This window comes from Rhinolophus sinicus, chromosome 2, assembly GCF_057876585.1.
Source record: "Rhinolophus sinicus isolate RSI-liver-muscle chromosome 2, RSI-T2T, whole genome shotgun sequence".
Lineage (NCBI taxonomy): Eukaryota > Metazoa > Chordata > Mammalia > Chiroptera > Rhinolophidae > Rhinolophus > Rhinolophus sinicus.
Genome location: NC_142502.1, coordinates 48404151 through 48425613, shown reverse-complemented (window position 1 = coordinate 48425613; position 21463 = coordinate 48404151). Strand labels below are relative to the sequence as shown.

At 37.1% G+C, this 21463-nt stretch overlaps 1 protein-coding gene across 3 annotated transcripts in view; it reads right to left on the bottom strand.

Moving 5' to 3' along the window:
* ATG5 (autophagy related 5) overlaps positions 1–21463 on the bottom strand; it is a 112536-nt gene that overhangs the window by 46143 nt on the left and 44930 nt on the right. For 2 of the 3 annotated variants that reach the window (XM_019735038.3, XM_019735039.3), the window contains one exon: positions 6289–6383. In XM_019735038.3, coding sequence (XP_019590597.1) covers positions 6289–6383 — 95 coding nt within the window. The remainder of the gene's footprint in view (positions 1–6288; positions 6384–21463) is intronic. The other variant, XM_088795531.1, reaches the window with a different exon arrangement.

The window sequence follows — 21463 nt, the reverse complement described above, 5'->3', positions numbered from 1 at the left end:
GAAATATTGGTACACTGTTCCCAAAAGGATTTTTTGAATTTATTTATAATCTCTAGAATAACACATAGAACAAAGTAGGTGATTACATACTCATTGTATACTCATAAATATGAATATATATTCAAATTATTAAAAATATTTATAGGCTAAATATTTGGACACTCAATATGGACACTTACCTCTACAGCCTTATTCCCATCCCTCAACTCTGTGCTCAAGACCAACAGGCTGTCCTCAGACTTACAATGTGCCTGCCCGCTGCCTACAAAGGTCTTCTCATCACTCAGTGCCTACCTTAATTCCACCCATTTGTCAGATCTCAAGAGATGTAACACTTCGTCAGGGAAGCCCTGTCTGCCCTCCCAAACTAGATCAAATTCCCCTTAGAGGAATTAGGTTTTTATTGCACTGCGTACCTCCTTTACAACATCAATCACAGTTCTGACTTTACATTAATTTGTCTACATGTTTGATTAGTTTCTTTACACCTCTAGACTATAAACTCTATAAAGGGTAATGTCTGAAATTAATCACCACTGGGGTGTGCACAGCACAGGGCATGGCATGCAAATGTTTGTGAGTAAATGAACTTGTTGAATTAATGAATGGATAAGACCAATTTTTCTTACACTAAGTACACTGGCAGGATAACCTTTGTGAATCCATTGCTCCTTGGAAAATAGAAATAATGTGCCAAATATTCACTTTACAACCTAAATACCAATGCCCGAGGACTTCACAGTCATTTTACTATCTTTTTAACAGATATCTTCATTAATCACCACCTGTTTATATGTGCTATTCTAAATACCATTTTAGTTTCATTTCTGAAACACTTCCTGCCATTAACCTCATCTCTAGAACACTGGCTAATATGAAGCACCTGGATTTCAGGAACACAGACCTGAAACACACACACCAAACTAAACTGTTATGTAAATGGCAGAAATGACACATTTTGGTCTGTAATGGATCTCTAGACTATTTTCGGACTTATTTTACTTTTACCACTAAAATTCTGTCACTAGATAATAGTCATTTTGAGCCCATAATAATCGAATTACAAATGAAAAAGAACTAAAGTTTTCCAACAACCTGTACAAAAGTCAGCTTTTAAATAATATCACTAGTTAGAGATTTTCTAGGTTTCCAGCAACTTATTTGGTCAAGGTAGTCTTCACTTTATGTGACAATTACGTCCTAAAAACTCTGTAAACTTACTTTTTATGAATAACATCACTCTTTATTTTTAAGTCTCACCTTGGTCTGAATTCTAGCTCTTCCATTTTTCATTTGTGTGCCTGTGAACAAGTGACCTAAAATCCCTCAGCTTCAGTTTCCTCCTATGTAAAATCAGACAGTGATCCCTGTCTCATAAGATGGTTTTGAGGCTTCTACTGATAAAATAGGCCTCGCTCAAGCTTCCTCAGTGCCCTTCCTTTTTTTTACCCTCTGCTACAGAGAGGAATTCTATTAGGATTCTGCGAAGAAAAACAAGTATTTGAGCAAAATTATGCCCTTCATTTATCTTATTAATAAACCTAGATTTTCAGGTTTTATTTACATTTACTCACTAACTTAAGGTCTCAAATAGTACAGAGACTTGTACCTAGCATGGTAAAGAAATATAAGGTGCAGACTAATCAAAATGCCACATAAGTAAAAGCTATGTAAATCAAAGGAATATCCCAATATACAAACGAGTCAGCTACAAAGGAGTCAGCAACAGAAACCTGGTGTTACCTTTAGATCATGTAGTATAATTAGAAAAATGGAAAGCAGAGCCCATCTTTCTTTGGCTAAGGCATGAATGAAGATTCAAAAATACAAAATAGGGAATGGAAAAAGCTAGTAAATGAACAATTGGAAAAACTAAGGCTCCTAAATTTTTATATTCACTTAAGGATCTCACTTATAAACTTTTAACAAATTCAAGTAAGAAACAAATTGGAAAGAGGTAAAGCCAACAAGATGGTTACACAGGTCAATTGAGAACCTCAGGCTCTGTCTCACCTTCTTTGGAAAAACTGACAATTGTCTTGATTCAGGAAAGATCATGCAGCAAGCTCTGCCCTAACAGAGGCCCCACCTGGCAACCAGGTTTTGTCAAGCAAATTTTGAGAATTCTCTAGCTTCCCACTTTCTATCTAATTATAGAACTTTATAAAAACCATTCTCTCTCTCATACATACACATTCTCTTTCTCTTTCTCTCTCTCTCTCTCCCCCTCTCCCTCTCTCTCTCTCTCTCATTCTCTCTTACATTCTCTCTTTCAAAATCCTGTGTTATGATACCACAGTAAGAGGTAGGGATAATTTCCCCCAGAACAGAATGATAAATGCAAAAAAGACCTCCGTTCTGCACATCTACACTATTCTAACAATAATACTCCCTATGTTAAGTATTAGGTTGGTGCAAAAGTATTGCAGTTTAAAAGGTTAAAAATAACTGCAAAAACCGCAATTACTTTTGCACCAGCCTAATAATATCACACTTTTCCGACAGAAGCTTAAAGTATTCAAAATACAGAAATTACAGTATAATTAAATATACATGCCAGAACCTAAAAGGACTGTATGATGTAAACATGATAACTCTGCTCTGAAGACAGGAGTCCAAAATATTTTAAAAAAGAAGAGCGTTACTGACACAATGATATAAACTGGTCACATGGCTTCTTTAAAGAACTGCAGCCAGATGCAGATTTGCTCAGTCACACCCTTTCCGTTCCTTGGATGAGCAAACAGAGGCCTAGCCAGGCTGAGTAACCTTCTATGGCCACACAGCTCCACTGTCAGGCTTCCTTCCCACAGAGCCTTAGAAGCCTCCCTTCTACTGTGCTTCCCTGAAAATAAGACCTAACCGGAAAATAAGCCCTAGCATGATTTTTCAGGATGACATCTCCTGAACATAAGCCCTAATGCATCTTTTGGAGCAAAAATTAATATAAGACCCGGTGTTATTTTCAGGGAAACACAGTAGTTCAGTGTTCTTTCTAGGAAACAAAGATTTTTTCCTGGCCAACTGCTTTATCTTTTACATCTCAAATGTTTTACAACTTTCAGAGCTTAGTGAGGTTGACATGTAGTCACAAACTGTCAGACTAGGAAACTGAAGCAAAAAGAGGTCAAAAGAATTTTCTACTGAGTAAGACAAAATTGTGATCTTGATCATGCATTGTTTTTTAACGCAAGCCTTCCCACAGTGCTTTTCCACTTGCTCCCATCATTCTAATTCATTTTAAAAGTGTTTTGTGTTCTTCAATGGCACTGCCCTTGTTAAAACCACCATACATCTAAAATCAAGGAAACTCTATCCGCTTTTACAGTTTTGAATTATTTGAACTATAAAGTCTTTTTTCAGTTTTAAAATTATGTGATCTTTGATGTTTTTAATACCCCAAGATTCGATTAAATACGTACTTATGAACCCCTTACAGTGTATGAAACCCTGTGCTAAACCCTACTACACAGATTAAAAAAAAAAAAAAAATCTGACTTTGTCTTTAAAGATATCACTGGCATATTGAGGGTATTAGTGATTCCTGAGTGCTAGCTAGATCAAGAACTACCTAACTTGGGCAAAGCACTGAACCCATCTAGGCCTAGACAGAGAGCTGATTTTCAAACTGTGCTTCAGAATTTCCATAAATATTTGATAACTATATATAACTACTAGACCCAGGAGGAGAGTCAAGCCACCCGAGTCAACCCCACTTGTCCCCATCCACCCACCCCTTCTACGCTTATAACCAAAGTGGGTAAAACTGGAAATCCACTCAGAAAACTTAAGGACTACCCTAAAATTCTATAATAACCTGTTATTGTTTTTAATTTATATACTAATCGCCAATATCTGTCAGTGATGGAGAAGAAGCAGATTCTCACGATGAGATTTACAGACTACATGAAGAATCCTACCTACTATAAATATTAAATTTAGCCCATAAAACCTGACTCTACTTGGTTTTTCTCTGCGGAATAGCTAAAGCCTATCACTACTGAATCTAGCTCTGCAAATTACTCCTAATGTTTCTTTTAGGAAATACCTAGGTGGTCAGTACCAATTCATTTGATGTGAGAGACGACTTCTCTCAATACAAACAACTTTTTTTTGTTTCCCACATTTTTAACGCAAATATAGGAACTGTCTATTTGGCCACTGTCAAACAGAACAGTTGCCAAAACTGCTAGATTCTTCTTCTCAGCAAGATGGCTTCATTCTGTGCTATAGGGGGAAGACTGAGGCTTTCCCATATGGGCAGCAACAATTTCCACCCTCATTTTCCTTAACAGTTCTCTGCAAACTGCTCCTCTATTGGATTAACCTTTGTTGGTTAATCCCAATCCTCATGGTTATCATGATCCATCAATTATGATACATGAGAGACACATTCCTCCATAAAATAACCTAAAAATCTTTTCTGCCTTAGCCTTCCTATTACTTCACCAATTCTTTATTATACTGTGGATGATCCATGAAGCCACGGATACATTTGCCTTTATCTATCATTGAGTGACACTTTAGGAAGCAGCTTTATGAAAATTATTTTTTTTTACTGTGGGTAGGGTATAAAGGATATGGCCCTGCCCCCTCTCAATGAATTTTCTTTCCTATGTAATGTCCAAAAAGTTTAGCTTTCCCTGACGACCCAGTAGGTTTTCATCTTATTGGGGGTAAACAAATCTGATCACATTTCCCTCCTTGCTCTGGTTATAAAAGAAGCTCAGGGTCAATTTGCAGGTCAATTTTAAGAAATCTGGGGGTCTCACTGATTCATAGTTTATTTAATTTCATGCTGAGTTTATGTTTTCAGGGGCTTTGATTTTAAATTTAAATTTTTTTTCTATTTTGTGATTATAGATTCTTGTAAATTGCTTCAGATTCTTCATGATAAAGATAAAGTACAAATAAACTATGGTATTTTCAACCCCACGGTATAAATCTGTGCTTAACAAAGACTTGTAGAATTAACATTTTATTTTCCTATTAAAAAAAGGAAGGAGGAGTGTGGCTAATTAGATAATCTGGTCTTACTCCACTGGGCACTTTTCTCCTTTTATCCCTATTGTACATATGAATCCATGATTCAAAACTAGTCTATTTGCCTTAATGAAATCAGTGAAAAGTAACTTTTTTTAAGTCAGAAAAACTTTTCATTCTTTGAGTATATTGGGCTTTTTGTTTACTTGTTTTAAAATTAGATAATTTGTTTTCTTCTTTGAACACACAGTTGCATGATGGCTCCATAACACATTTCAAAATAACTATCAAAGTAACTATGAGTAAAGACTGTGGGATACGGAAAACGGGTCCAAAGAGAAGTTAGGCTAGCCTCTTTGAGCTTGAATGGAAGTTCTGCTTGATTAGTCTATGTCTTTATGTCTTTAACACTATGTTTCCAATTCCTATTTTTAACTGCTTCTTCATGATAGTAGGTAACTTGATTTCTGGAATACCATTCATTCAACAAATATTTATTGAGCATTTGCTATATGCAAAAACACATCGGAGTTTTAAAATACAGAAACATGGAGTGTCTTTACCCCATGAAAGTATGCTATAAGGAACACTTACTATCTATTTTGTTGTACAACAATGAAGACTCACCCTCTAAAACAAATACAGTTGCTTCTCTTTATTTCCGGTAGTTATCTACAAGGTTACCACAAACATTGAATAAGCAATACTGAACCATTGCTCCTAGAGGAAATACAGGATTAGGTGACTGTGAGCCTCTCTGGTCCCATGTTGTTCAACTGATCAATTTATAACCTCATTTTATGTGTGTTTCTGTTTAAAGGCAACTTTAACACTATGCTTGGGAATCATTTTTAATATAAAAACATCAACCAAAACGCACAAAAATATGAAATATGTGGCACTAAACTGACTGGGAAAAGTCACTTGTTTGCAGTATGAGAGCAGAAACAAGAAAGCTTTGCTGAGAATGTGTGCATTGGGCGAATCAAATTTTTCATGCCTCTGTACATATCCAGGATAGTGCTGCTGAGTGCTGACTTCAGGGTTACAAATAAATTTTAGCAAGCAGGCAAATATGCAAATACAGAATCTACAAACGAGGATCAATTGTACATGAGTCAAATATTTCAATGCACTCTCTCATCTGATTGCTACCAAAAAAAAAAAGAGAGAGCGAGATCTGGAAAGTCCTAATAAATACTATTGTTACTATGCAAACTTAAAGAGTTTTGGACTAGACTGCTTCAAAAAGTAAGATATCTGAGGCTTTCATAAATTGGTATTGTTAAAAATATTACTTCCTACCTGATATATTCTAAAAGGGATGTAACGAAATCCATTTTCTTCTGCAGGATATTCCATGAGTTTCCGATTGATGGCCCAAAACTGGTCAAATCTGTCTGTAATGACAAATTATTTATTAAAAACGAACAACATTATAATTTAACACCTTACATGAAGAGATGAAAGTTGTTAAACTTCCTCTTTAAAGTTTCTGAAAAGGCATCATTTCTAGTTATTTTTTCTTAAGCTTATGTTTCCATAACTGAACATAAAGCAAGATATCAAAATGAACTTTTTGTACATTATTGCTTCCACTTCCTAGATATTTGCATAGACTTTTTTTCCCCTCACAGATTATGATTACTTTCGTTATCAAGGCAAAAAGCATCAGGCAGGGATGAATGCCTTGATTCCCTTTGTCCTACTCCTACCATCTAAACTATAAAGGCACAGCTTCAAATGGCCTAAATTTTAACCAGACTTTGTTTAAAGAAACAAAGTAAAAATACCAAACACAGTAAACATTAAACAGATAAAAAGATAAAATTATACAAAAGGCTTTGAAAGAAATGTGAAACTGAGACTTAAGAAATAACTGTCAACTGCCGTTTAATCTCAGACAGATTAAGTAACGCCTTTAAAATTTTTTCAGGCTCAATTTTTAAAAACCCCACTTTACTGAGATGTAATTCACATACCATAAAATTCACCCTTTTAAAGTGTACAACTGACTGTTTTTCAGTACATTCAGAGTTGAGAAACTATTACCAATATCTAATATCAGAAAAATTTCATCATTCCAAAAAGAAACCCATACCCATTAATAGTTATTCCCCTCCCCTCTTCTGGAAATCACCAATCTCTATTCTATTCCAAAAATTTCATATAAATGGAATCATGTGGGCTTTTGCATCTTTTTAATATATATATATATGTATACTATGTTTTCAAGGTTCATTCATGTTGTAGCATGCATCAGAACATTCGCTTTTATGGCCTTGTAATATTTCATTGTATGGAGATATACATTTTGTTTACCCATTCATCAGTTCATGGACAGTTGAGTTGTTTCCACTTTTTGGCTATTATGAACAATGCTACTATGACCATTCATGAACAAGTTGTAGTGTGGATGCATTTCTTTTCCTGTGTATATACTTAGCAGTACAATTGCTGAGTTACATAGTAACTGTTCAACATCCATATGGTAACTATGCTTTGAGGAACTTGCAAACTGTTTTCCAAAGAGTGGGCACCAATTTACATTCCTGTCAGAAATGTATAAAGATTTCAATTTGTCCACACATGCCAACACTTGTTATCATCCATCTTTTATTATTACAGTCATCATAGTGGGTGTGAAGTGTTATCTTCTTACAGTTTTAATTTGCATTTCCTTAAGGACTAATTATGCTGAGCACCTTTTCATTTGTTTACTGACCATTTATATATGTATCTTCTTTACAGACGTATCTATCAAATCCTTTGTCCCTCTTAATTGTGTTGTCTTTTTATTGTTGTGTTGTATTTTTATTGTAAGTGTTCATTATGCATTCTGATACAAGTCCCTTAGCTGACAAATGATATGCAAACATTTTCCCCATTCTGGGAATTTTTTAACTCCTTTTTAACTCATCCCGCGTTCTACCTTAAAATATATTTTTTTTTCTCAGAAATTTCTCTCAGAATCAAATACCTGTAAAACAAACATCTGTAAATAGCTTCAGAATTTCAGATCCGTTTAGTATTAAAGCCCATTCTCTACTACTAGATTTGTCTCAATTCAATTTACTGGCAATCTATTCATTCTGTTTAGGCCATCATAATTATATACAGGAATCAAGTTTAGTTCTCTCTTCCTATACCCCTGTCCTAGAAGACTGAGAAAGGCTCTACTCTAGGTCTTCTCTACTCTCATCCTCAACTCCAATCTGGGGAAAGACTCGTACTACATTAAAACTGGTAGGATAGGGAACTTAGAATCCATTCAGTTCAGTGCAACTTCACAAATGACAACTAAGCCCAGGTTGTTGAGTTTAACTCAGAGACAAGACCAGACTCTTGGTCTGATTCAAAGTCCACAACCGTTTCAACAGTTGCAACCACAAAACTGCATCTTTTTTGCAACCACAAAGGAGCTCCTTTGACCACAGTCCTTTCATATACGAATTAATTACTCTTTCAATGCTTTTTAAAAGTACCTTGTTTCCATCAAGTATCAGGTAGACGCTAAACGATTCTTCATGCTACCTGAAATTTTAGCCACTGCCTCATCATTAAATCTCCAGCACCTACCACAGCGCATGTATAACATATGCTCTTGAGTCAAACAACAAGTAACAGAATACTCTGTACATAACTTTTCATTGAAAATCTGGGATTCTAATCCTAAATCTGCAACTAAATAGGCAGCTGATAAGAAACAAATCAATTGAAAAATTTACCCTAATTCACTTAGAGATGAAATGAAGGCATTAAACAGTTTCTAATGACTTCTAAAAATAAAATTTTATAATTATTTCACACCCTCTTTTATTAAAGTAGAATTTATTAAGAACCACAAACAAAACTTTATTAAATAAAAGATTTATACTGTTTCTCACAGGGGGGAAAAAAAACATGGGCTAAATCAATGGTTCTTAACCAGGGAAGACCTCACTCCCTGGTGGGTGGGTCTTGGAGACATTTTTGGTTGTCACAACTGTATGTGTGTGTTACTAGCATCTAGTGGGTACAGACCAGGGATGCTGCTAAAACACCCTACCATGCACAGGACATCCTCCACCCCAGGAATTATCTGACCCAAAATGTCAAAAGGGCTCAAGGAAGGGAAGCAAATATACAGTAAACATACAGTAAAAAGTACAGATAGGTAATTAGTAAAAACGTTTTTAAATACCTATATGACAAAAAACAAAAACAAAAACAAAAACTGGGAAAAGGAACATTACACGGTGGCTTTTATCAATTTAAGGACTTTCAACTCCAAAGTCACCCTTCAACACTGCCATAATGGATACCGTTTTGTTAGGCATCTCTCCTGTGACAACCACATTAAGCTTTCTCAGTCCAGAGTGCTGAAAGCACACAGCGGGAGAAAGGGGTTCCTGCCTGTGTATAGGCACAGTGAAGGCCCCTTACTCTTGTCAACACCCTCATTTCCTAGGAGGCCCACATGGGCGGCTTGCCGTGGTTTCCCACAGAGCTCCCACTCCCTCCGCAGGCCCGGCCACTTGGTGCTGACTGCCCAGCGACTGCAGGTCGGCTCCAGTCTGGGGGAGGTGGGTGCTTGAGTGAATCAAAAGAGCAATAAAACCTGAATCCTGGGAAAATTCTGACTTGGACTATCACTGTCTCAGAATAAACTGAGAGAAGGTATTTACTTACTTCTTTGCCTTACAAAAGCAGTCCTACAGTCTGGAAAATTGGCATCAAGGAGAGTAATCAGTATATATATATATATAGAGAGAGAGAGAGAGAGACAGAGAGACAGAGAGAGAGAGAGAGACAGAGAGAGAGAGAGAGAGAGAGACAGAGAGAGAGAGAGAGAGAGAGAAAGAGCGCAATTATTTCTCTCAGTATTCACTGATACAACTTTCATCTAAACCACTATCAAATCTCATCTGAACCACTGTGACAGGCTCCTAATTGGTCTCTGCCCTTCCACTTGTATCCCTGCTACACAGCACCCAGAATGCTCTTCTAAAACATAAATCTTATCATTTCATGAATGAATAAATTTCCAAACATTTTTCTAATGGGTCATAAGGAATAATGCTTTATGATGTACTTTAACAATATGGTTATTTCAAGTTAAGTACTGGAATCATTATTTTAAAAAACAATCCACTGCACCGCCTTCCTGTCTGCAATTGGGGCAGACTGCTCCCTGTCCAAACTCTGCATGCGAGCAATCACAATGTCCATAGTAAAATACCTCCTTCCCAGGAAGCAGGCTCCTTTCAGCCGCCAGTCACCCTCTTAGAATGCAGTGTTTCCTGCATTCATCTGAGATCTCATTGCCTACCAATCAGCTCACTTACTAAGCTCCAAGTCACGCCATTTTTTTTCTGTCCCTAGAAAACACCACGCTCGTTCCCATGATCAGTTTAGCAGCTTGGAATCTCCACTTTTCTAATCTTCACATAGCTGCTTCTTTCTCATCATTCAAGTCTCAAAAGAAGTGCCACCTTCTCAGAGATTTCCCTCATAATTCTAGCTAAAGCATTACTCTATTTTCTGCTAAACACTTTATTTGAAATTATTCTATTCATATGTTTAATTATTTACCGCCTCTCTCCTGAACTAACATACAAGTCCTATGAGGGCAAGGCATTTGTCTTCAGCCCTATGAAGTTCCTGGCACAAAGTTCATGCTCAGTGAATGGCTGTTAAATGACTAAATAACTAAAGGAATGACTGGCTTGGGCAAATGGAGAAAGACAAAAAGAAGGAATCCCAAACGTAGCACAGCACGGTGCAAACAGCAGGCACTGGCGCCACACGGCCTGGGTTTGCCTCCTAACTTTGCCAATTATTAATAGGTGGGGGAGTTTAAGTAAGATACTTTTACATTTTCTGCATCAATTTCCTCATCTGTAAAATGAAAATAGTAACAGCATATATTCATAAAGTCACTGGAAGAAATAAATGAGTAAATATATGCAAAATACATCCAACAGCACCTGGCACAAAGGAAGTGCTACATAAGTGTTCTGTCCCTCAGGCTGCCTCAGATTCAACACGACACTGAGCTTCTAGATTCAGCAACAAGGTACACGAGAGGCCACAGCCAGTGTGGGAAAGCGGTCCTGCCAAAACCCCACCGTCACAAGATCGCTGGAGTCTTCAAACTGGCTCCAGGCCAGGGAGTGTGAGCCACTCACATCAAATCCTACAGGACGCCAGAGGGTAACGGGGGCGGGGGGTGGGGGGTGGGAGATGAGGGTAAGGGGGATCGAATATATGGTGATGGAAGGAGAACTGACTCTGGGTGGTGAACACACAATGGGATTTATAGATGATGTAATACAGAATTGTACACCTGAAATCTATGTAATTTTACTAACAATTGTCACCCCAATAAATTAAAAAAAAAAAAAAAATCCTACAGGACTGTCGCCTGGAGTCGTGTGGCCTCTTCCACCCACGGTGGGGAGAATAGGAGCTACAACACAATCCAGCTGCAATACTTCACAACACCAAATTCCCTGCATGTCCCTTTTTGCTTCCTCCAATCCTTTCTACTGCCACATAGGGCCCTCTTTCTCACTCTGTGGGAACAATTTAGTTGCCATTTACCTTTCATCAACTTCGACTGCATTAATCTCCAGCCATAGCATGAAATAGTGGTGAGGCAGGAACGGCGGTCCAGGAACATCCAGACCAACCTCTGCTGAGCCCTCCAGGCCTGGCAGGCTAGTCTGAGCTCCACCTCTACCACCTTTAAAGTCTACTAACCATTCCTTCTCAACCCCTCTCTCCCCTAACATGTCTGGAAATATTAGGGGATAGCAGAGTGAAAAAAAAAAAATCAGATTTCTTAATAATCTGGGAAGAGGCTCACAATTGTTACACCTTTACAGCATTAGTCTACAAATGGAGCCAGTCAAAACTAGTTACTTTTCAAACAGTTAAAAAATGTTGCTGGAAACTTAAGGAAAACTAATCTCACCGAGTATTGAAAAAAGCAGGCTGTAAATTTTAATTTCAACACCACAAGCCAATAAACCATAACTGCAAGTTACAACATCTTTAACGTATTCCACCAGTCAATCCCAGTAATTGACTTTATTTTTAAGTAGATAGAATTCAATTACTGTATTCTAACCAATTAAGAAAAGTTTATTTCAAATTTATTTTGAAATTGGGCCAGTATCAACATAAAAGGAATTCAAAACTCAAAAATCTCATAATGTAAAAAAACTCCAACTTATTTTATGTGCTCATGTTAAAAATAAAAAAAGGAAGAATGATCTATACTCCAGCCTTCACTTACTCCAAAAGACAATCTTTTTAAAAAGTAGCTTGCTTGCCAAAAGGAAATTTACAGAGCTGTAGCACAGTGGCGGGCCAAGACTGATTAACTAAATGTATTCCTCTGTAAATCACCTATAGATATATAACCAATAATGGATTATTACCTTTCAAAACTATTGTAAATTGAGGAAATGTTTTTCCTCTTAGGCTAAATTACAGCTTCTCACTTGCCTAAACTCAGAGGGCCAGAAACAATTTTAAGGAGTAATCAAGCTCATTTTCACTCATTCAGTCATACAACTCCATGTCACTCACACGACTCCAAAGTCGTAAGACAAAAACAAAAATCTATTTTAATTTCTGAAAGACCAATAGAGAGAAAGATGCTCCATTATAGTCACTGTCTGTTTATCAGGCAGGATAGTCTGTCTTTTCTAATACAAATCCCTCATGCTTCTGATGAGAAAATGTAAATGAGAAAGTCCTATTAAAAACTCACTGACAAATAAAATCTTTAAAATGGGGATGGGGTGGGAGGGGGCACCAGCAGGCACTGGAGACACAGTAACTAATGCAACATTTCTCAGCTTTAGGTGCTCACTTGGATCACCAGAGGAGCGTTAAAAAATACTAATGCCAGGCTCCCACTCTAGACCAATTATTTCAGATTCCCTGGCAATTTTACTTTTGGGGAGCTCCCAGATGATTCCAACATGTGTCCAGAGTTAACAACCTCCAGCTGTAATGAAAAATACTCTTACTTTAGAATCAGAGACCTAGGTTCAAATCCTGATCCCATCTCTAAGTAGCTCTGTGAGCTCATTTCCTCATTTTCAAAGCTGATGTTGATCTAATTCTTGTGAGGAATCACTGAGATAATGCATGTAAAAGTATCCAGGCCTGGGACATCACAGGAATTTAGTAAATGTAGTGTAATTCCAGGTAAATTCTGTTCTATTTCAAATCCATGTAACGTGCCTATGGTGGCCACATGAAAAATATCCCTTTAAAAGAAGTTCCCAATTTGCAAACAGTTCACATTATGAATCTCCAGTTTAATTCTAGGTCAGGAAGAAAATAGAATAAAATAGTTGATAGAAGGAAAAGTGTGCTCAAACAAGTTTTTCCTTTGTAGGCTCTGCATAGAGTTAAATCTATCAAACTTTATTTGCTCCTATTATGTACCTAATTGAGTACTGGGAGCTCTAGAGAATTAAAAACATAAATAAATAAAAAAATGAAACAAGTATACAACAGACTCACCTCGCGTGCAGTTGGAGAAGCCAAGCTGACGTACATAAAATCGCACAGACAACTTTTAGTAGGACTGACCCTTTATCCTGCATTAGTAGAGCCTGGTGGTTCAAGCCCTCCCCACCCCACCCCCATCTCCTCAAAGGCCAATGACCAAGTGACAGATGGTTAAGTAAGAGGTTAAACTGGTAAAGAAGGGGTATAAAAACACTAAAGTGATGCCAGAATTGAAAGTCGTGGGGTCTGATTACAGGCAGACCTCAGAGATAATTTTTATTAATGATATACCTGAACAGAGTTTAGCTGTTTATAAAACCCAATATGGGTTTTATGTTGTTTGGTTTTCACAGCATCTTACAGAGGTGGCTATCCTCGTTCTACACAGGAGGAAATCGGTTCAACGCAGGTAAAGGATTTGCCTGAGGTCCCTGAGCCAGTAGACTCTCAGGAATGCTACCATATCACAGAAAACTTGGAGTTACATTTCTATAAGTAAAAACACTGCTTGCTTGGTAAAACTCTAAGGTAAGTCAATTCAATAACCTATGATTAACCAGAATGTGAGAAACCATTAATGAACAGGATGTTCATATTATCAGAAATTCCAGTTCTGTACTACAAAATTCATGGTAATGTCAGGTTTAATAGTGAAGGGGACCAAAGTTTTGCCACCTCAAAACTTTGCCTTTTGTGAAATTGATTTTAAGCTGGTTATTCAGAAATAAAAGATTCAGAAAGAATCTTGGGCCCTCCTCCTTTCCTGCCTAAAAGATTCAGATGGAAAGGCCTGCTCCAGGAAGGGAAACTTAGTTTATTCACTTTTACCATTAGATAGGAAAGCTCCAGGCAGTGGCCTGTTGTTTCTGGGCCACCCAGCAAAAATTTGCCTGTCACCTGCGTTCTACTCTTCCTCAGCTACCTGTAAATTGCCTATTCCTTTGAAATCTCAGGCCCCTGCCCCCTTTCTCCTTTTCCATAACGGCACATAAATGTCAATTGCCCAATGTATTTGGGGCCTCATTTTATACGGCACCCCCATGCGCATTTTTATAATAAACTCTACATTTTTCTCCTGTCAGTGTATCTCTGTCTAATTCGATTACTAGCCCAGCTAGAAGAACTTAGAAGGTGGGAGGAAAATTAATTTTTGTAGCCCCCACAATAGTTGAACAAATCTTGTCTCCTTTGGCAGTTATAGATGACAAAACTGAATAGTTAGCAGTCACTGCTGCAGAAATAAATACTATTTGCTTCAACATGTTCATTAAGGCATAATTTTGCAGTGAGAACAAGGGGAAATGCACTGTGATCATCAATTGAAAACACCACTCAGTTAAGATCAACCTCTTAAAAGACAAGGGCAGTGATGAGTGAAACTGAAAATCATAGCTGAAATTTTAGCCACGAAGATTATTCAGGTGGCATTTACTACAAAATTAATTTAACAACTCATTCATGCCCAAAACAAAGTTGAGTTTTACAATTACACACAAACCTCAAAAAATAGGGCCCACCTAATATTTTATAAACTAAACTTTATTACTTCACATAATGTAGTCTACAAGGCACAAAAATGTAATCAGGATTTCCAAGAATCCGAAGAGTAAAAGTGAGATTAGTTATTAAAATTTGAAATCATTCTGCAAGTATTTCTCAACTTATTCCTTTACAACTCAAATATTTGAATCTCACACAGTATTCTTTTGAGTAGGACATTTTTTGAGTGTAATATCATTAATTTGAGAGAAAAAATATTGGTGGGAAAACTTGAATGTAAAACCTTTTCCCTTAACTCAATAAACCTATGAAAAAAATTTAAGAAGTATATTAACAAAAACAAGAAGCTAGTTTAAGAAAAACAGCCATAGTTATTTTGAAGTTTAATTTTGAGTGTGACTTATGGTAATTTGAAATCAAGTGAAATATTATTGCTTAAATCTTTTATGGAAATTAACTCCAATTAAAAACACTGAGATATTTTATTGATATCCTCCTACTGTTAATAGAAATAAGTTAGATGTAAAAAAGCCAAGATATCAAGGATAGTCTTGAATCCTAAACGGACCCTGTGGGAAGAAATGCTTAAGTAGAAAGCCACGTTGAAGATAATAATCAGAACTTGACTGAACACGCTGCATCTTAGATGAAAAAAATTGTTTATTTTGCACTTATTTTTTTAATGGACTGTTTCTTTTCTAGTTTTCTAGTGTTTGGGTTAAAATCTTGCAACTCTCTGAATGCTAATTAAAACACTGGCATACTTTAATATTTAATGTGATTTTTCTCATAAAAGGATTTCTGAATCTGCTACAGTTTCTAAAGCAAAAAAGACACATGCAATGAATAATAAAAATCAGCACTGTTAGAGAACTGCATTTACTTCTTTGGTTCAGGAAAAGACATCATTAACATAGAGAATTCTGACATCCAGAACTAACTCAGGACTGCTCTGCACAGGCAGAGATGGAGGAAACAGAATGTCCGTGGGAGAGTAGGAAAGGGGAGGCCTGAAGTTCTGAAACTCTCAATAAAGTAATTTCCATGTCTTTGTGTAAAAGTGTGAGAAATAGGTACCTGGGAATAGGGGACACACTCACCAGCATTAGACAGCGGAGCAGAAATGTTTGTCTGGCCTTCGAGACCCCAGAAAGATAATGAAAGAATAGACAGGTCAGAGACTAGGTAAATTTAAATGAGACGTTAGAGCTAAGGAAAGAAGTATTATCAACATACGCAGAATCAGATCAAGTGCCACATGGAAAGCTAGAGAGGAAGCGGAAAAGAAGCAAAAAAAGGAAAAGGAAAAAATATAGAAGACACATGTTACTTCAAAAATGTAAGCACAATTAGTCTTACTGAAATGACAGCATACTATTGATTCATTTGTCATTCAACAGTCACCTGAGCAAAAGTAAAATAATCTTCATAATCCAGAAACAATTATGACTGAATTTACAATAAGTTCACATGGTTAGGTCTACATATTAGAAGAGTTAACTGATTAAAATAACTGTTTAATTTGTTTATATGCTAAATTTCCTTGTTTAAACAATATAGTCTCAAATACAGTCTAAATGAGTCATTGCAAAAACTGAACCTACTAGTAGTTCTCAAGCGTTGAGTTGGTGAAACGGATGAGAAACTTCAGAAATGGATGGGCCCAGGCTTTACACTTTTAAAACACATCTTGTGATGACAGTGATACTTCACGTAAAGTGCTCAGAACAGAACCTGGGGATTCAATAAGTGGTCACTGCTACTCTAAGGAAGGAGCAGTTTTATCCATTAACTCTATCACCTCTCTTCAGAGCAATGGTTCTCAACGGGGTGCTCCCGCCGCTGAGGGGCTATTTAGCAACGTCTGGAGACATTTTTTACCATCATGACTGAGAACGGGGAGCGCTGTGAGCCTGGCATCTAGTGAGGAGGTGGAGGTGAGGCGTGCTGCCAACCCCCTGCAATGCACAGGACAGCCCCCTCCCTACCACTACCCCAACATCACACAAGTATCCTGTCCAAAATATCTACGCGCATCAATGCTGAGAAATCTGGCCCCAGAGCAGCGGTTCTCAAACTTGAGAGCATCGCAACCACCTGAAGCGCCTGCTGCACCAGGGGCTGTGGGACCTACCCCGGAGTTTGGTTCCGTTGGTCTAGAGTGCATTTCTAATCAGGCCCTCAGGAATGCTGATGCTTCGGGCCCACTGCCTACACTTTGAGACACTGCTCTAGAGAAAAGGCATGAGAAGCTAACTGACAAAACAAAACAAAAATATTAGGAAAGTACATACACCTGGGTTTTCTGTTCTCTTAAGGAGAATCATGAAATTAAGTTTTGAAACAAAACATTCATTTAAAAACAAAGTAAGTTAAACTATATATGCATATATACATCGACGTATGTATGTCTTGGCAATGACTTTTTGAATCTGACACCAAAAGCAAAAGCAACAAAAGCAAAAGTAAACACGTGGGGCTACATCAAACGAAAAAGCTGCTGCACGGCAAAGGAAACCATCAACAAAACAAATAGGCAACTAACCAAATGGTAGAAGATATTTTCCAATGATATTTTTGATAAGGGATTAATATCCAAAATACATAAAGAACTCCTACAACTCAACAGCAAAACAAAAAAGAGAAACCAATCTCATTAAAATGGGCAGAAGATCTGATGAATAGACATTTTCCCAAAGAAGACATAACAGGTACATGAAATGATGCTCAACATCACTAATCACCAGGGAAATGCAAATCAAAACCACAATGAGTTATCATCTCACATGTTAAAATGGCTGCCATCAAAAAGTTAAAAAGTGTTGGAGAGGATGTGGGAAAAAGGGAACCCTTGTGTACTGTTGGTGGGAATGTAAATTGGTGCAGCCACAATTGAAAACAGTATGGAAGTTCCTTAAAAAATTAAAAATAGAACAGCCATACGATTCAGCAATTTCACTTCTGGGTATTTATCTGAAGAAAACGAAAACACTAACTTGAATAGATATCTGTACCCCCATGTTCACTGCAGCATTATTTACAATAGCCAAGATATGGAAAAAACTTAAGTGTCCACTGATGGATGAATGGATAAGAAAATGTGATTATATACTCATGTGTGTATACATATCTCACACACACATACAATGGATTTTTCCACCATAAAAAAGAGACCTTGCAACATGGATGGACCTTGGGGCATTATGCTAAGTGAAATGAGTCAGACAGAGTAACATAAATACTGCGTGTCTCACTTGTATGTGGAATCTAAACCACAAACACACAAAAACCAAGATCAGATACAGAGAACAGACTGGTGATTGTGAGAGGCAGGGGGTTGGAGATCAAAGAAATGGATGAAGGGGAGTCAAAAGGTACATATTGCCGTTATAAAAAAGTAAGTCCCAGGGAATGTAAGATACCACATGGAGACTATAGTTAATGACACTGTATTGTATATTTGAAAGTTGCTAAGTAGATCTTTTTTCTCATTACAAGAAAAAAATTTTTGTAACTATGAGGTGAAGGATGTTAACTAGACTTGTGATCATTTTGCGACATATAAAAATATTGAATCATTATGCTGTACATCTGAAACTAATCTAATGTTGTATGTCAATTATACTTAATTTTTTTTAAATCAAACAAAATTTTAATTAAAAAACAAAAAATGTAAGTTAAACTATATCTGCACATATATGTACATTTGTGGGTTTTTTTGAAGTGGAAAAGAGGAATCATGCTGTAAATTCAAACTCTAGTGATAGTCATAACTCCAAGAGTGGAAATCATTGATCACATAGATGTTTGTTTGCATCTCCTCCATATAGTGTACCAACATTCACAAGGAAAACCTAGCTTCTTGAATCTTCTCAAACTTACATTTAAAAATGACAGTCTGTTAGAAGACATAAATTTTTAAAAATTTTTAACTGGACCAAACATAAATAAAAGATATAAAGTAGTCTTTTTACTATGGATGATTTAAAATTTTATTTAAAAGGAACTTACAAACTAAACTTTTGTATTCCTGCAACACTGAGTTCACTAAAAATATTTTCAATTACTAATCAGAGTTAAGACTGAAGCATTAATCTAGTGTGTGTGTGTGTGTGTGTGTGTGTGTGTGTGTGTATCAACTGAATCTCATATACAAAATGTATTGTCTACCACTGATAAACTCTGGGATATAGGACCACTCATTGTTATTAATGGACTCTTTCCAATAAACTTAATGTTAGTATAATTTGTAGTATATTATAAATAACTGTCTAAATGTTTTCGCCAAGTTTTATTATCCATGATGTTCACTGCCAAGTATATCCAAAGCACTGTAAGAGGTTATGATCCAAATTATTGCCACATTTATTCACTTAAATCATGCAATTTCCAAGAACAGTATTTCTCCACAAGTCTAGCAAAGTATCTCTACGGCTTTACATTAAAACGCCAATGCATAAACTTTTTCGATTTCCATCATTATTTTTAATTATAGAAAGTGGAATAATGAGAGACAGATTTAAAACATGTAATGTAATAACAGTAAAATGCTTATTTGTTCCATAGTAAAACTTAACTGAATGCTCAAGCAGGTTACAAATTGACTTTAAGCAAATTTCTCACAAAGTTGTAGAGTCCTGACTGCCACACACATACAGCTTCAGACTGAACTTACTCACCTTACGGCACTGTAGACAAAACAACAATGGAAATGACTAACTCAGATGTATGCAGAAAGAAAAGCACATGATGGTTAGTGGATACAAAGAATTGCCCAACGTACAAAATATATGGGATTGCCCCATATTTCACTGCCTTGTATCACTGGGAACATTAGCTGACATATCTGTGAGACGAAATAATAAAGATGGCACTTACTGTGAAAGTAAACGAGTAAGAAATGAGAAGCTACAGCATTTGATTCAAATCTATTAAGCCTTCTCCATCTACTGACACATACTCACAATACTTCTAACTCAATCCATCTCCACGTGAATGTCTCAGAGACATTTCAAACTTCTGACCTCAAAGCTGACCTTCTCAATTAGGCTTTGCTCCCCATTCCAAACCTATTCTCTATCTAGTTATTTCACACTGCAGTATAAAGTACCACTATCCACCTCATTGCCCAAGTCAAAACCCAGGAATGATTCTTGACTTTCTTTCACTCTAAACTTACATCCAATCTAAGAGACTCTGTCAATTCTGTCTCCAAAAAAAGCCCCCGATTTATTGACTTTACTCCGTCTCTACTATTGTCACCATAAAGGCCATCATCTTATTCCTGGACGTACTATGAGAGCCTGTCCACTCCCACTTTTGGCTCCCTCTATTCCGTTCTCCATCCGGCAGCCAGAATGTTCTTACATCACATTCTATATCACTCTCCTGCCTAAAACTCCTCCAGTGGCTCCCCACTGCACTTAACACCTAAATTCTTTTCCTTGGCCTAAGTGGCCCTACACCCTTTAGCTCTTTCACATCTCTCCAACCTCATCTCACGTCAATCTTCCTTCTTGACCACTAGCCAAGACGTACTAGTCTTTCAATTCCTTAAATGTACCAAACTCTTTTTTGCCTCATGTCCCTGAAACATGCTATTCTCTGGTGGGACTGGTTCCCTCTCATCCTTGCGATTCCAGCTTAAATATCATCTCCTGAAAGAGGTCTTCCCTGACCACATTTACGTAAACAGGTTCAGTCCCCAAGGGTCTCTATTCTCAGCATTTTGTTAATTGCTTTCAAAATGGTGTGAAATGAACTGCCAAAAGGATGTTTTGTGTCCCACAGAATAAGAACTAGATAAGTTGTCATTTTTGCTACACAGAATGTTCTGAAAAATGGTGAGACTATACTATAGATTGGTGTCACAGGTCGAGGGGAAATATGACAGGTACACTAGAGGACAAAGGTACCCTAGGGGAAAAGACCTATGTTGTCTACTACTTGTACAAAGCTACAGAGGACTATGCGCTGGGAAAGGACCTAGCACCTCCCCCACCTCAGGGCCTCTGTCCGTGCTGTTCTCTCCCTTAGGATGGGGCTAACCCCCAATAAACGCAGGGTCCTGCTTCAGGTCTCCATTGAACGCCATCCAATGAGGGAGGCCTTCTGTGACAATTTGATTTAAAATAACAAAGCCCTCTCCCAACACAGTCCCTTCTCACCTTTCCGTGTCATTTTTCTCACACAGCACTCATCATCATACAACACATAACGCATTTTACTTATTGTCTGTCTCCCCCACTATAATTTAAGCTGCATAAGGGCAGGAATTTCGGTGTATTTTGTTCATTGCTTTATCTCCAGTATGAATTCAGTAATTACCTGTTCAAAGAATGAATATTAAAATGACACCCATAAAAGATGAACCAAATTGTAGCAGGAAGGTAACAATTAATTTTATGGGTCAACTTGACTGGCCACAGGGTGTGCAGATTAAACCTTCCCAGGTATGCCTGGGAGG